Source organism: Watersipora subatra, chromosome 3 (assembly GCF_963576615.1).
Source record: "Watersipora subatra chromosome 3, tzWatSuba1.1, whole genome shotgun sequence".
In the NCBI taxonomy this organism is placed as follows: Eukaryota; Metazoa; Bryozoa; class Gymnolaemata; order Cheilostomatida; family Watersiporidae; genus Watersipora; species Watersipora subatra.
The window spans coordinates 34,693,299-34,708,677 of NC_088710.1; the positions used below are offsets into that span (position 1 = coordinate 34,693,299).

The following is a 15,379-nucleotide window of genomic DNA, read 5'->3' on the forward strand; positions in this document are numbered from 1 at the left end:
GTTTCGAATCTGTGAACAAAAAAGCTATAAAATTATGTTTTTTAATGACTATGCGCGTTAAATTTTGAACATTTCATTTTGTAACGGATGAAGATATTAATCTATACAGATAGGATAAACACATAGATATATATACCTATATATATCTATGGATAAACACTACACTACTGTATTTTATTGGTTCTTATTTAGCTATGCCTGCAAGACCAGACATCGGGACAGAAAGAGTTTATGTGTAAGTGTCAGGAACAATAAATCCTCACACGAAACCTGGTGATATGTAGGTCAATCAATTTTTTTACCCTGGTTCAAGGGACTACATCTGATCTGATTTGAGTGCATCCTACACATTATTTGATTGGTTATTCTGAATCTTGACAATATTTTGAATCGAGTGGTAGACTATTTATGTTTGTTTACTGGCAACTAAGGCGGGAGCAACAAATTGTAAATAAGTTAGACATATTTATTCAATGAACAAAAGGGGTTAGTTCAGTCTACTTTGTACACCACTGCGGGTTGAGAACATTAGATGTTTGCACCGCAGAGTGCTTTCACATCGCTTTCCTGGCATATACTAATCTTCCCAGTGGTGAGAGCGCTTAACATCTATTGAAAGGAAATGGCTAGCTAGTGATAGGATAGCTGGTGGATACTAACCGAAATTGAAACTGCTAGCTATAACTAACCTTCCTTGGCTGATGTATTACTAACAGGTGTTCATAAAATATGAGTTAACCAAGCGTCCAAAACATTATGGACCTTGTTAGCCACCAACGCACTGGCAAAATGCCCTTTGCCAAAACCTGCCGGTCTAAAACTTGGAAAGAGTCAGAGCTTAGTTCCCACCCCTAGGAGTGTAGTTCCCACCCCTAGGAGAACTATTCGGAGGACCTAATTTGATATGCAGAATTTTGCCACGAATAAGCCCATACACCAAATGCTTAAGTTCTATAAAAACTATAAAAGCCGAGGATACAAGATACTGATCAAGCAGCCAAAGGCAGCATTACCTTGACTATTCTATAGAAGGTCAATGAAATAGCTCAACGGCGAGTACAAATTATCAATCATAAACATAAATCAAAAATTCTATGTATTTTGACTGGTAAGTCATATTCGCTTATTTAATTGTGTATCGCTATTTACGAGTAAGTTATTAATAATATAATAACACAAATATTCAGGATAATAATATAACTCTAAAATTAAAATAATTTTAACACTTGTAATCAAAGTAATATAATAATACTAATCGTTACTATAATAATAATAATACAAACAATGAAGAACATAAAATAAGGCTAGTTAACACAGACACATTGATGAGCATTTATTAGACACTAGAGCATAGACTAAGGGTTTTTCAATTTATGGACTAAAATAGCATTATAAATTATGATATTAGAATAAATTTATATTATTCACCAAATAGATTAAATACGAGTAGTAATCTATCGTGTAAATGTGTTCAACGTGTAGGCAATTATTCAGGGCATCATGGGCAGGTTCACATTTACATGAAAATATACATCATTTTTTCTCCTAAAATACGACAAGGGGAAACGTGATATTTTTAAGGCTAGCTGAGCTTTGCGTTTCTCAAATCGAAGTGGAGAACTAGCCTGACTTGACACTTTAAACCATATGGAATTGGAGAACTAGCCTGACTTGACACTTTAAACCATATGGAATTGGAGAACTAGCCTGACTTGAAACTTTAAACCATATGGAGTTGGAGAACTAGCCTGACTTGACACTTTAAACCATATGGAATTGGAGAACTAGCCTGACTTGACACTTTAAACCATATGGAATTGGAGAACTAGCCTGACTTGACACTTTAAACCATATGGAATTGGAGAACTGGCCTGACTTGACACTTTAAACCAAATGGAATTGGAGAACTAGCCTGACTTGACACTTTAAACCATATGGAATTGGAGAACTAGCCTGACTTGACACTTTAAACCATATGGAATTGGAGAACTAGCCTGACTTGACACTTTAAACCATATGGAATTGGAGAACTAGCCTGACTTGACACTTTAAACCATATGGAATTGGAGAACTAGCCTGACTTGACACTTTAAACCATATGGAATTGGAGAACTAGCCTGACTTGACACTTTAAACCATATGGAATTTTTCACTTAATACGAAACAAAAACTTTACACAAATTCTTTGCCATGTGAAATTTACATTCAGTTTACATACATTTTACAGGAGGTTTAGGTTATAGGAGAGTCTACTGTAGCGGGTTTCCTACCATTTTACAATCAACAGTTTTAAAAAAAATCTTTGGTAGCTTTTATAGATAGACCTATATTTAATTGTCCAAAAATATCTTTCAATACATGCCATAAAATTTGAGCAAATATTTAAAGACTAACTGACAGCATTTTAAAGTTGAAGTCAGTCATAACATTACACCCATGCTCATTCATTTCTCAGTAAATAATTTAACTTTGGTGGAGCGACTTTGGTGCCCACTTATGAAACAGAAACATTCGTGAAGCAAGCTTCAGCTTTGTGTAACCTCCGATAAAACAAATATATGGGCGAGAAAAACTCTTATCCAAGGTGGCTAGCCAACACGGGACCGACAGACGATTATGGCGACCATGATCAAGACTTTCCATTACTACTCGCGACCTGGTTGTGTTCTTTGTGCGATTCAACATTGAAAAGACCGCAAGAAAGATATTCTTAGAAAAACATCTTAAGAGAAACCACTACTTCAAGTCTCTGATATGCAAAGGCAACATTTTAGTAGTAAATACTTTAGCCCAGAGAACTGTGGTCTCCTGGGTCCCACTATCTATACTAGCGACTTTTGTTCATCAATTTTTGCTAGTAGTACACCAGCAGTGATGGACAATAAATTATCACAGTATCAACATCAGGATATAACCAATGACCCTGCCATATTGCTTATTCTGAGTGATACAACTGTGAAGTGGATTGTCAGGATGGTACTCTTAGTGAGACCATGTATGTAGAAGACTCTTGTATGTAGAAGACCATGTATGAGACCATGAAGGTCTTAGAAGACCATGAATGAGACTCCTTGTATGTAGAAGTTCAACTGCAGAGATGGTGTAACTCTTCATGACACTTCATGTCAGTGACATGAAGTGTTCTGAATTTGCAATGAATGTGGCTGAATTTTTAGGATGAAACATCAAGCCAGAACATAGCAAAAAGGGACATTTCAGTTATACAGTCATACAGTTATACAGTTCAACTTACGAGCTTAATGCGTTCCGAGACTGAGCTCGTATGTCAATTTACTCTCATGTTGGTGCAATTTATTTATATATAAAACAATTAAATATATATTGATTGGTTTCCATACTCTAAAAAAGCAAATAAAACACTCAAAACAAGATATTGTAACAAAAAGAACATGTTGGTTATTGTCTTTACGTATTACATGCTTTCAAAAAGCAACAAATGAAAAATAATGCAAGGAAATGTGATTAATTAAAATGTAAAATTAAATACATACAATAGCAGTTAACACTCGCATTTGCCAGGGAGGGAGATACAAGTTATCCTTCGTTACAACTGTTGACTTTGATAAATTTGGATTTTATCAAAGTGTTAAAAGACAAACTTAGAAGCAAACCTAAAAACAAACTTTCATTTTCAACTAAACGTAATTAAAATTTCTTCGGCATTCATAGTTTGAAGTTTCTCGCTAGCGAGAAAGTTTTACTTTTTTTCGCTTTCACGACTAGCCAGCCGTTTTAAGATAAACCTATCCAAGGACGTTTGCCTTTGTCGCCCTTGCAACATGTTGCGATTAGGACGAACACAGGTGTCGTCATAAATGGTTAATGCACGGCCACTAGCCAACTTGTCCGAATGTCTATTAAACAGTTTGGATAGATAGCGCTGGCCTTTTCACATAGCATAGTTTCAGTTACGCTGTCACCGGCCAATTGTTTGTCCAATGCCATCAGTGGTCGTGAAGATCGCTGCACCGTTTAGAAACTGTGGTTAGACCTCTTGCGAACTAAATGCCCTGAATATAATCCTTCTGTTTGATAATTATGAATGTATTTCTGTCATATTGCCGAGCTAGCTCAATTACGCATACACATTTCACATATTTTCCCGTTTAATATCAATTGTTATCATTTGCTTTTTCTTTGTATTATCTTTCATTTTTCTGGCAAATTTTCGGTCTACGCACAGTACGTTTAATTCACATAATTCTGCACAGAAAATCGTGCACAAAAACACGGTACAACAGTATAACCTGAGCAGTTGAAAAATGCAGAATGATGCTGTTCTCATAAAACACCTCCGGCATACTTGACAGCTGACTCAAGTGCTCGTATCTCAAACATGGCTCGTATGTTAGTGCTAAAACTTGCTTGAAAGCTGGCTCGTATCTCAAGTTTCTCGTACGTTGGAGCACTCGTAAGTTGAAGTATTACTGTAAACCAATCAGAAGGTAGATGTTGCATCAATTGAGTTCTTATTATCGTTGGCATCAAGTACGACCTCTTAAAACTAGTTATTTTCAAGTAATATTTTAAAAATATTAACAAGAAAAATAACATACAAATTGTGACTAGACAGCTTGTAGATATTTTAGTCTCAAAGACCGAGAAGTTTCATGACAATTTCATAGTGATGTTCCAAGTTGGTATTTTTTCAAATTATGTGATCATTTCCACACATTCTTGCGATTGAAAGTTTTGTTAAAATGTAAGCAAAATTTCAAACATATGTTTGAAAACCCTATTTGTAATGTTATCAGCTAACAGTAGCGTATATTTGTGAGCCATTGGTTGACCCACAACTCTACATCTGTAGCACTTTTCAGCATATGTCATCATATAAAAGCTTTTTGAAACACTGCAGTTTCGGAAATACAGGTACATATAGTTTTCCTCGAAATATTTAGTTCAACAATGTTTGTACAATAATAATAAACAGTACTTCATATTTTCGTTCTAATGGTCTAAACTCATGACTACCAAAAATGCTAATGGTGAAACAAGAAAGGTAGCAGTACTTTCTCTTTGAGATAAAGCCAACAATTATAGTAAACAGGAGAACAGATCTATTAAATAGATCTAGGAAGACGTCTACTAGCTATCATGAGGAGGATAATGATAGTGATATGATGAAAAGAACGTGTGAAACTAGGGAATGTAGAGAGACTGGATATGATGGGTGAAGACTGAAAATAAAATGTAAAAAATATCCAAACAGAAACTAAAAAAATATTAGTTACTGTAATGTAAAGTTCTCAGTCTAAGTTAAATTAGCTTCATATCTCCATTCCGGCCGCACCCTACACAATGTCCTTGTACTACCAAGGCTATGCCTCAATTCATCATTCTTTAACAAATCACTTTGAGTATTATCAGGTTTGTGAGCTGTGGTGTGAATGTAAATAAAATACAATAAATTTCAATAAAAAAATTTGCAATTTGCTCAGTCGTATGACGGTATTATCACACAAAAAGGTCAGAACAGCCCATCTTCATATACTGCGGCTTGACTGCATCCTGGAGACTTGAAGATTTACTCGCTTACCATTGGCTTATTGCAGCACAGGCTACACAGAACAGTATCTGTTATGCTTGTGATTAGGTCATTTAGAATTTTCGTATGTATATATACTTGTCATTATTAAAGCATCGTTACACTGAAAACCATATTAAATGAATAACAAAGCAACTTTAAATTTCCTGATAAAACTCATTCTAAGGCATCATTTGATTGGTCATGGTGAAACTACATACACATGATAGAAATAACAACTTGGAATCAGAGCACCTTATGAAAAAGGAATTTAAAAAACATTATGCTGTGTCTTTATTAGAACCACATATCTTTATTTTGGCCCTGAAATCATTCCTATGTGTTGGGGAAAGGTGTTAACTGGACTCGACCCTAAACGGCTTCCTTAAACACCATAATCGACTTGTAGACCTTTAAAACTCAACGCTAAACTGGCAGCCTCTTCAGATTTTGAAAGCAATCTCACTAAGGCCTCTCACACCTCTAGTCTGGCACTCACCAACCATGTGCCCTCTATTATAGTTACCACATACATACAGAGGCACAATGAGCAGATGTAAACCAAACTAACTAGAAAAGCATACATGACAGCGTGTATATGATATTCCTTTTCTCACTGCTAGTAACACATGAGACCAGCTGCCAGAACCTAGCCTCCCTCTGCGTATGGTAATAGCTGATAAATGAACCATCTCATTGCCTCAACTTAACCACTGCCTCTAGATACTCAGCGAGTGGTAAGTGATAATAGCCTCTGCTCTCTGGCTACTACTGGAAACCTTCCATCTAGGAATCAGAGGACTATTTGTGGCACATTTCCGCGAGGACTGGAATATACTTCAGGTGAAACATAGTTTTAATTGTCCCTATTTTTGTCATACCCAACTACAGTCAACGATCATGCGTAACAGAAAATACATGCAACTTGCAAACAAGTAAAACGCAGTGTACGTGAGTTAGTTAATGCTGTCAAAACATGCTGATCACTACAACTACTAAGCCTAACTACAATTATACATTGCTATAACAGTTTTTAAATACTATTACAAAAGCGCGACTAAACAAGCAGACGTTGGAAAGCACTGAGGTTTAGTAAGGTTTCCTGTTTCCTGTTTGAGCGGTAACACAGGGAAATAGGATGAAAATGTCTTTTTCATGATGTATTATGAACACAAACCCTTTTAAACTACCCGTGTTGAATATATACAGTGTAAAGGTGTTGAATGTTCACAACTATGTAATCTACGCCAAGGATTAATGCATGGACAGACATTACTTCCAATAACTTTGTGAACATAGAAAATACACTCGGAAATAATAGAGCTGTCCCATGAGAATAATAGAGCTACCCCCATGAGACACGAGAGATGTAATGATGTTATAAAAGTAAGAGCTACATTTCCCACAAGGCAAATTGTAAATGACAAAGCCCATACTATACAATATTCTCCCAACCTACAGATATCATGTGAGAGTTAGTTATGTATGATTCAAATATCAACTTATGATCACCCCTGCATTCAATTTTTTTGGCTTTAAATGTAAAGTTTTAGTAGTTATTTGCCGTGACATACGAAGTGATTCCAATGTACCAACTCCTAAAATTCCCCTAAAATTGGTTTCTAGGTAAAGTAAAAAGGTGAAAATTAAAAACACATAAATAAAAACCCATCTATAAATTTAAATAATGTAACCTTATCTAGCTTAAGATAGAATTTATAAGTTACCTAGGATATATGATTCTACCACAGTAATAAGCATCACCTAGGATGTATGATTCTACCACAGTAATAAGCATCACCTAGGATATATGATTCTACCACAGTAATAAGCATTACCTAGGATATATGATTCTACCACAGTAATAAGCATCACCTAGGATATATGATTCTACCACAGTAATAAGCATCACCTAGGATATATGATTCTACCACAGTAATAAGCATCACCTAGGATATATGATTCTACCGCAGTAATAAGCATCACCTAGGATATATGATTCTACCGCAGTAATAAGCATCACCTAGGATATATGATTCTACCGCAGTAATAAGCATCACCTAGGATATATGATTCTACCACAGTAATAAGCATCACCTAGGATATATGATTCTACTACAGTAATAAGCATCACCTAGGATATATGATTCTACCACAGTAATAAGCATCACCTAGGATATATGATTCTACCACAGTAATAAGCATCACCTAGGATATATGATTCTACCACAGTAATAAGCATCACCTAGGATATATGATTCTACCACAGTAATAAGCATCACCTAGGATATATGATTCTACCACAGTAATAAGCATCACCTAGGATATATGATTCTACCACAGTAATAAGCATCACCTAGGATATATGATTCTACCACAGTAATAAGCATTACCTAGGATATATGATTCTACCACAGTAATAAGCATCACCTAGGATATATGATTCTACCACAGTAATAAGCATCACCTAGGATATATGATTCTACCACAGTAATAAGCATCACCTAGGATATATGATTCTACCGCAGTAATAAGCATCACCTAGGATATATGATTCTACCACAGTAATAAGAATCGCTGAGCTTTCACTTTTGAATCTCTAAAGTGAAGTAATAATAGAAACCTTTTCTACTGAATATAACATTATTGATATAGTTTTTAGATAAATTAAATTTTGTCATTTAATTATTTTCATGGTTGTATATCATGTATCAGTTTGATGGTATATTTAATGACTTAAATTGTTTATCATTATTTGTGGACTAATTGGAATAAATTGAGCAAAATACAATGTGTTTTTATGAAAATAATTGCTCCGCATTTGACGGTTTCAACATTTATAGGAAACATCTGACTGAATCAATTTCGACTTACGACTGTAATTAAATCTCTATTTGTTTTTATTAAAAATTTTTAAATACTGAGAAAAGGTCATGTAAAAACTGTTCTATTTTTAGATGCACAATAAAAATGAAAACAGCCAAATTGTCTAACATTTTGCTACATGAAATATTGCATATCCATCAGTTGAATTGCTTAGACATCAGCATTTCAACAAAAGCAAGTCAATGATTGAATTTAGCATAAACACAAGTATAATTATTAAGTATAATTATACTATATACATAGTTATTAGAGTAGAAAGTCACTGAACTTTTTGCTCAGGCTTTGTACCAAGATATCAGACCAGCAATGGTTGTCTACTCACGGGTGCAGAACAGTTGTTAGTCACACAAAGTGTAGCTTTGTTATTATACACATCGCCATCTAGAACACGACGGAAGAGGGTGGTGAGATTTTCTGCGCTCAGGTAGACATTGTCGTCAGCCATGTACCCAAACTCATCATACAGGAGGGAAGTAAAATTGGGAACAGCGCTGACCACTAGAGCCAAGCTGATCAAACAAGCCGCAGTTGTGTAAGCTTTTAAAATATGCATCATGAAATAGCACCTCCAGGGTAGTGTGGACCTGCAACCAATGTCATATTGACTAAGTCCAACTTTCCAGCCAAGATACCGGTAACTATTTCATACAACACAATCCTTATTAGTTAGGTATAGGGAAAGCCAAAAATCATTTAGGCCACTCTATTTCGCAAGGAATTTAAAAAAGAACAGAGCTGGCCAAATATTCTTCTTTACAAGAAAAAACCAAAAGCTTGTTAAGTCTGTTGAGGAAATAGCAGAAAAATGATTTTGGAACAATACCTGCATAATCACAAGTTTATCGACAAAATACCCAATCTATGCTATGCATTTCCTACAACTTGGTTTTTTAGTTGATCGCAAGTTAATTCCTACTGGTTATATTCCTGCAGCAGACCTGCTTGGATAGGCTGCCGATAGTTAGGCATCTCAAGATTGACTGGTCTTCAAGGGTTGATTCAAGGGTTTTGAATTTTGTACCTTAGCATGATTTGTACCTTATTTGCTGCTAAAAAGAAACACTTCTAAAACTTTTCATGCTGATGAAATTGGCAAAAAACGGAAGAAGTGCAAAGCTTGTAACAACACCAAATAACTACATATCTTTTAGCAAACAAAATTGCTAGCAGCGGATACGCTGGCTTTTGGTTGTGTGCAAACAGTCTATATACCAATCAAATGATTGAGTCAAACCACTTTTTAAACCATAATCATACTAATTATTAGGGAGTTACAGAAAACATGAGAAATTTTGTTACACCATCCCTGCAGTTGAACTTCTACATACAAAGTTAATCCATTCTAATATTCACATCATATGTTGAAGCGATTGCATCTTGAACCCACTATATGTTGAAACGATTGTATCTTGAACCCACTATATGTTTAAACGATTGTATGTTGAAACGATTGTATGTTGAACCGTTTGCAAGTTGAAACGATCGCATGTTGAAAGGATTGTATGTTGAGACAACTGTACGTAGAAAAGATTGTATGTTGAAGCAATTTTGCACTCTCGGGGCACTGTACAATGATCTTGTTATATGAGTTTTCACCCTGAAATGTAGAACACGCTGATTTTCCGCCCTCTCTATACACAATATTTCTTGCTAATACGAAATCACGAAAAATCTCTCTCAAACTTTCAATTTGGCAGTCGGTGAGCTGATTACATTGGATTCAGTTCGGCGTTATTAGTTATTGTGGAAGCAAAACCGGAAACAGATAAGTAATAAAATTTTAGCAATGGAAATGTTGAAAACCAGCTGTACATCGTTAAAAATACATACGAAAACTTAGCTTAAAGTATGTGTTTGGTAAGTCAAATTTATTTAAGAATTTGGTAGTCGGTGTGCTGATTACGTTCAAATCAGTTCGGGGTTATTAGTTATTGTGAAAACAAAACCAGAAACAGATAAGTGATAACATTTTAGCAGTAAAAAAAGTTGAAAAATAATGGTAAAATAGTTAAAGATACATACTAAAACTTAGCTCTAAGTAGGCCCTATGTGTTTAGTAAGCTAAATTCCTTCAACTTACATTCAACATTTATGTTACACATCTGCCTCGAAAGTAAGAACTTCCTACGGTACGTACTGTAGATATTACATTGTAACCTTACATTTTATTGCAGATCCTAACCACTAAATACACCAAAGTTACAATAGGTAACTACAGTTACTAAGGTTACTATATTATTCTGTTACTAATTTTGATAGTTTTTACCAAGGGGTGTTTGCATTAGATAAAATTTCTATGGATTTCTATACTACTCCATAAAATATTTTCGCCTTACGATGCCAACAGGGAAAACAGTAATTTAGTACAAATAAGTTGATCAAAGGTTAGATTGAACTTTTGCTTATTTCTGAGCGGTCTGTCCATAAACAGGAAAGCTAGCCTTTTAAAAACTATCTCCCTAAGGATGATTATATACGCTGGTCGCAAATGCTTTGATATGCATACTTACAGCCTAACTAAATAAAATACCTGAATATAAGACTGCATCCTTTGATTAGCATGATAGGATCTTATATAACCGATTTTATAACAAAAATAGCCAAAAAAACGCAAGAGAAAAGTCTGTCTACACAAAATCGACCAATATGCTTGAATTAAGGATTACAATGATTTAAAAGCAAATTTACTAACTTTGCATGAAAAATTTAGCATTTTTATTTTGAATAATCTGGTAATACTAACAGAGTACCCACGCATAGCTTCAACATGACGGTAATGCTAAAACCCAATAGGTGTTTTTACACACTGAAGCTAATCAATAGTCAAATATATTGTGTCAGACTCAGACCCATAACTGCCAACTCTCACGCATTGGGCGTGAGACTCACGCAATCACCCCAAAGAAAAAATGAAAATGCGTGAGAAATGCGTGAGATTTTTGCCCCAATTTTATATATACTATCATTGATACATCAATTGCCCCAAAATCAAATCTCACGCATTGCCCCACTCTTGGGTTGGCAGGTCTGCTCAGACCTAATTCTAAATCTGTAATTTTTAAATCGGTATCGAAATCCCAAAAACAAAGAAGTTACAAGCAGTCATTGATAGTCACAGCAAAACACAGAAAACAGCAAAACAAAAACATTTTCTATTTTCAGACTTATTTATATGTCCAAGAATCATGTATAAATTCAATGAGAGATCTTGAGAATAATTGCCTGACGTTAAATGAAATTTTCGACAACTGCCAACTTCATCCTGATGGAAGTGAATATTTCAAACTAGAAAATGTACATTCGTGAGAGAATGGCGAGGATAATGAAAAAACAAGCACGTAAAGAAATACAGTATCTCCTTAACCTTTGTTGCGGTAAGACGACGCTCCGGTATCTAACGTGGTGTAACACGAGTAAACCTCTAATGAGTTTGCATCTTGAAATTTATAGTTATACGCGCCCCATACTCGATAGCCTAATACCATCGTCACAGCGATTATAGATATGTCATTCATAAAACGAGAAGCATGTACCAAATGTAATTATGTTAGCTTACAAAGAGAGTATACAACTTCCACTCATCGGTGAAATTCATGACAAAATTATCGTGTTCAATTTATGTACAAACGGCTGATACTACTGTACTTTGTTTTCATTTTTGCGGCTAGGTCTCAAGTAAATTTAAAGAACTCCATCAATTTTGTGCAGTTCTAGTAAGCTACTATTTGTGTTACTTATACTCAAATGAATAATTTTCATTGAAAAAAGCTCTAAAAGTTAGTGGGAAAAGTTTTCGGCCTATTCCAAATACATGTACCGGTATATATGTATATTGCAGTGTTACAATGTTAAAATAGAAGTTTGTTTTTGCTTACCATTCACAAAGGCATTTGACCACATTGTGAATAAAAAAACAGCTCTAGTATACAATGCAGTTGTGGCCAACTTTTAAAAATGAACAGTATTGTTATGAGCGGAATTCAAGGAATTATTTTGCAAAATTATTGAGCATTTACTCAAACTCGAGTTAAGAATAATTTATTTTTAACAAAAACTTTTCTAAATTTATAGGCTGTATAACCTTATGACCTTTATGAGCTGATTAACCAGTATTGGCTCTGATACTGGGTGAAGGTTCTAAAATGTTATGAATATATCAATAGTCCATTTACCTATGTAAAAACAATATACTTCTCAGTTTTTCATGTTCAACACCTGGCATACACCAACTACCAAAAATCGAATCTAACATCAGAAATAGTGACAACAGGTTAGAAACTGAAATATCTACAAAGCATTGAACCTTTACATCAACAGCTGTTGATGATTGCATGCTCAGTTCTTCCGGGTCAGAAATCACCAGATTATCACAAAAGAACCACCAAAGTCTTTTGTCTTCTATAAATGGTTGTGTACGTTTGGTAAGAACAGCAAGCTTTACATAATTATCTTTTGAAATATCACTACAAAAAAGTTTGTATTCTGATCGGTCTTAGCCAAATGATAACCATGCAAAAAACTTTACTTGGTTGCCCCCATTACATGTAAGACATGGCATGGGACAACGTTCATTTAAAATAGATTATATATAGTACATATATAATATAGTATATAAATAAGAAACAATGTTGTAGTGCAATTAAATTTAACCACTCTATGCTTTGGTATATATATATAGTAATATATAAAACATACTAGGTATATATATTTATATAACATTCATTTAAATGGTTATGTAATATAATTATATAATGTGTATTCACACACAATTTTATCATCTAATTATATGTATAAATGTACAGATTTATATATAAGTACATGTATATACGCGTATATAATTAAATGATAAAATTTTGTATATTATGTACTCTGTATTTTCATTCACCCTCTTTCACCAAGTTTAACTGTAAAATATCAGATCCTGATCTTCAACCATAATTGCTGTTCATAAATCATATAAAAACATAAATGGGTGTATTTCACCAATGATACAAACCATTTATGATACACAGAGAATAGTGCATGCTTCACAAGGTCATTGTTGCCTGTTCCTGACTCTCAGTACCAAAATTAATCAGGTCTCATTGCACTAGGTACAAAAAAGGCCACATTTCCATACACAAAGGTTGATTTAGGTGACACACCTGTTCCGCATGCTGTATGTTCCACATGCCCTATGTTCTGGATGCCCTATATTCTGCTTGCCCTATTTTCTGCATGCCCTATGTTATGCAGGACCTGTTTTGTATGCCCTGTTTTGCATACCGTATGTTCCATGTGCTCTAAGCTCTGCATGCCCTACATGTATATTCTGCATGCCCTATGTTATGCAGGTCCTGTTTTGTATGCCTTATGTTCTTATGTTCTGCATGCTCTACGTTCCACTCGCACTTTGTTTCAAAGGGTTTATGTTCTGCATGCCATATGGTCCACAAGCGCTATGTCCCACATGCCCTAAGTTCTGCATGCCCTATGTTCCACATGCGCTATGTTTCACACGCCCTGTGGTTCGCATGCCCTATGTTCCGCACACGCTATGTTTCACATGCGCTATGTTCCACATACACTATATTCCACACGCCCTGCCCTATGACCCACTGTCTGCACTCTTTGATAAAACAACTTATGGAAATCTGAACATTACGAATTTACAAGCGAATGATATTTTGAACACTGTGTACCCGTGAGAACTTTTTTTACTGTTGCCTACACAACATTTCATACATGTACACGCAAAAAAGCGGTTAATATTTGTAGCAGGCCTACTAGTAAAGAAGAGAGCTTCTTGCTTGCTGGTTTCCTAGTTTGAGTTAGGTTGACACAGACAAAATTATAAACTGGGTATCAATAAATCTTGCTTACATTCATCGTATTAAAATGGCAATATAACATCACTAAAAATAAACAAATTTGTGTCACTATTGAATTTAACTTTAACAACAAATCATGGCCCCTATAGTTGTAGTGTGAAATATTTGTTCTGACTGATATTTTTGCATCTAACTTTCATTTCAGCGCATGCTTATAATTAGTGTATATGTGCATGTGCGGTCAGATAATGGTCACACAAAATAAGTTTATTACAAACATATAATCAACGACAGCTAAACAGAAACTACCTTCACTAGCACCACTAACTTATAATTACAATTACATAACTATTATCTAACTACTACATTATATATCTGTTACATAACTATTATCTAACTTTCACATTTCATGACTATTACATAGCTGTTACATAACTATTCCCTAAAGGTTAGCATGATTCCTCCGCGTAGCAAAAGGGATGGTTACTTACGGAGTGCTGACTAAAAAAATTGATGAGTTCATAGTAATCTCAAATATTTGACGATTGATTCACACAAATTAGGATTAACTAATCCTGAGTATATTTGCTCATATAAAGTAGGTGACCAGAATTGATTTTGTTAGTCATTAATATAGGTTTATAACATAACTATTGTATGTTCTGTATAGTAGTTGTTGGTCTGTTTGCTTGTTTCTCAAGCATAAAAGTACCACGCTGTGAATGGCAGGATTCTGTCTATTAATGTTTCTATGACTGAGAGACCAAAACTCCTGATCCCTTCAATCAGTAAAACATTACTTAATGAACAAGATGTCATGGAGGAAACATACTGACGATCTCACTAACAGGTGTTTGCTGTTCTTACATTGTGCAGCAAACTTTATCTGCTGGCGTTAAAAAAAATTTATCTTTTTCAAGTCATCCTTGAATAAATTTTTGTTTTTACATTTTTGTTTTTATATTGCCAGGTGGGGCCAGGCACCACCTGGCAATATATTTTTATTTATTAATTTTCCTGTTGCACCAAAAAAAACATTTTTTTCTATAAAAATGATGATAGACTGCCCAATAAATACATAGCATATATACAAATGTTTGAAACTTTTTTTTATTTTGTTTTTCGTTTGTATGGA

At 34.6% G+C, this 15,379-nt stretch overlaps 1 protein-coding gene across 1 annotated transcript in view; it reads right to left on the reverse strand.

Annotated features, from left to right (window-relative positions):
- The window catches only part of LOC137391548 (metal cation symporter ZIP8-like), a 30,950-nt gene extending 19,108 nt beyond the window's left edge, over nt 1-11,842 (reverse strand). The window contains exons 1-2 of the mRNA XM_068078055.1: nt 11,799-11,842; nt 8,757-9,018 (exon numbers count right to left, since the gene is read on the reverse strand). Coding sequence (XP_067934156.1) covers nt 8,757-8,990 — 234 coding nt within the window. The 5' untranslated portion in view covers nt 8,991-9,018; nt 11,799-11,842. The remainder of the gene's footprint in view (nt 1-8,756; nt 9,019-11,798) is intronic.
- Nucleotides 11,843-15,379: the final 3,537 nt, after the last annotated feature.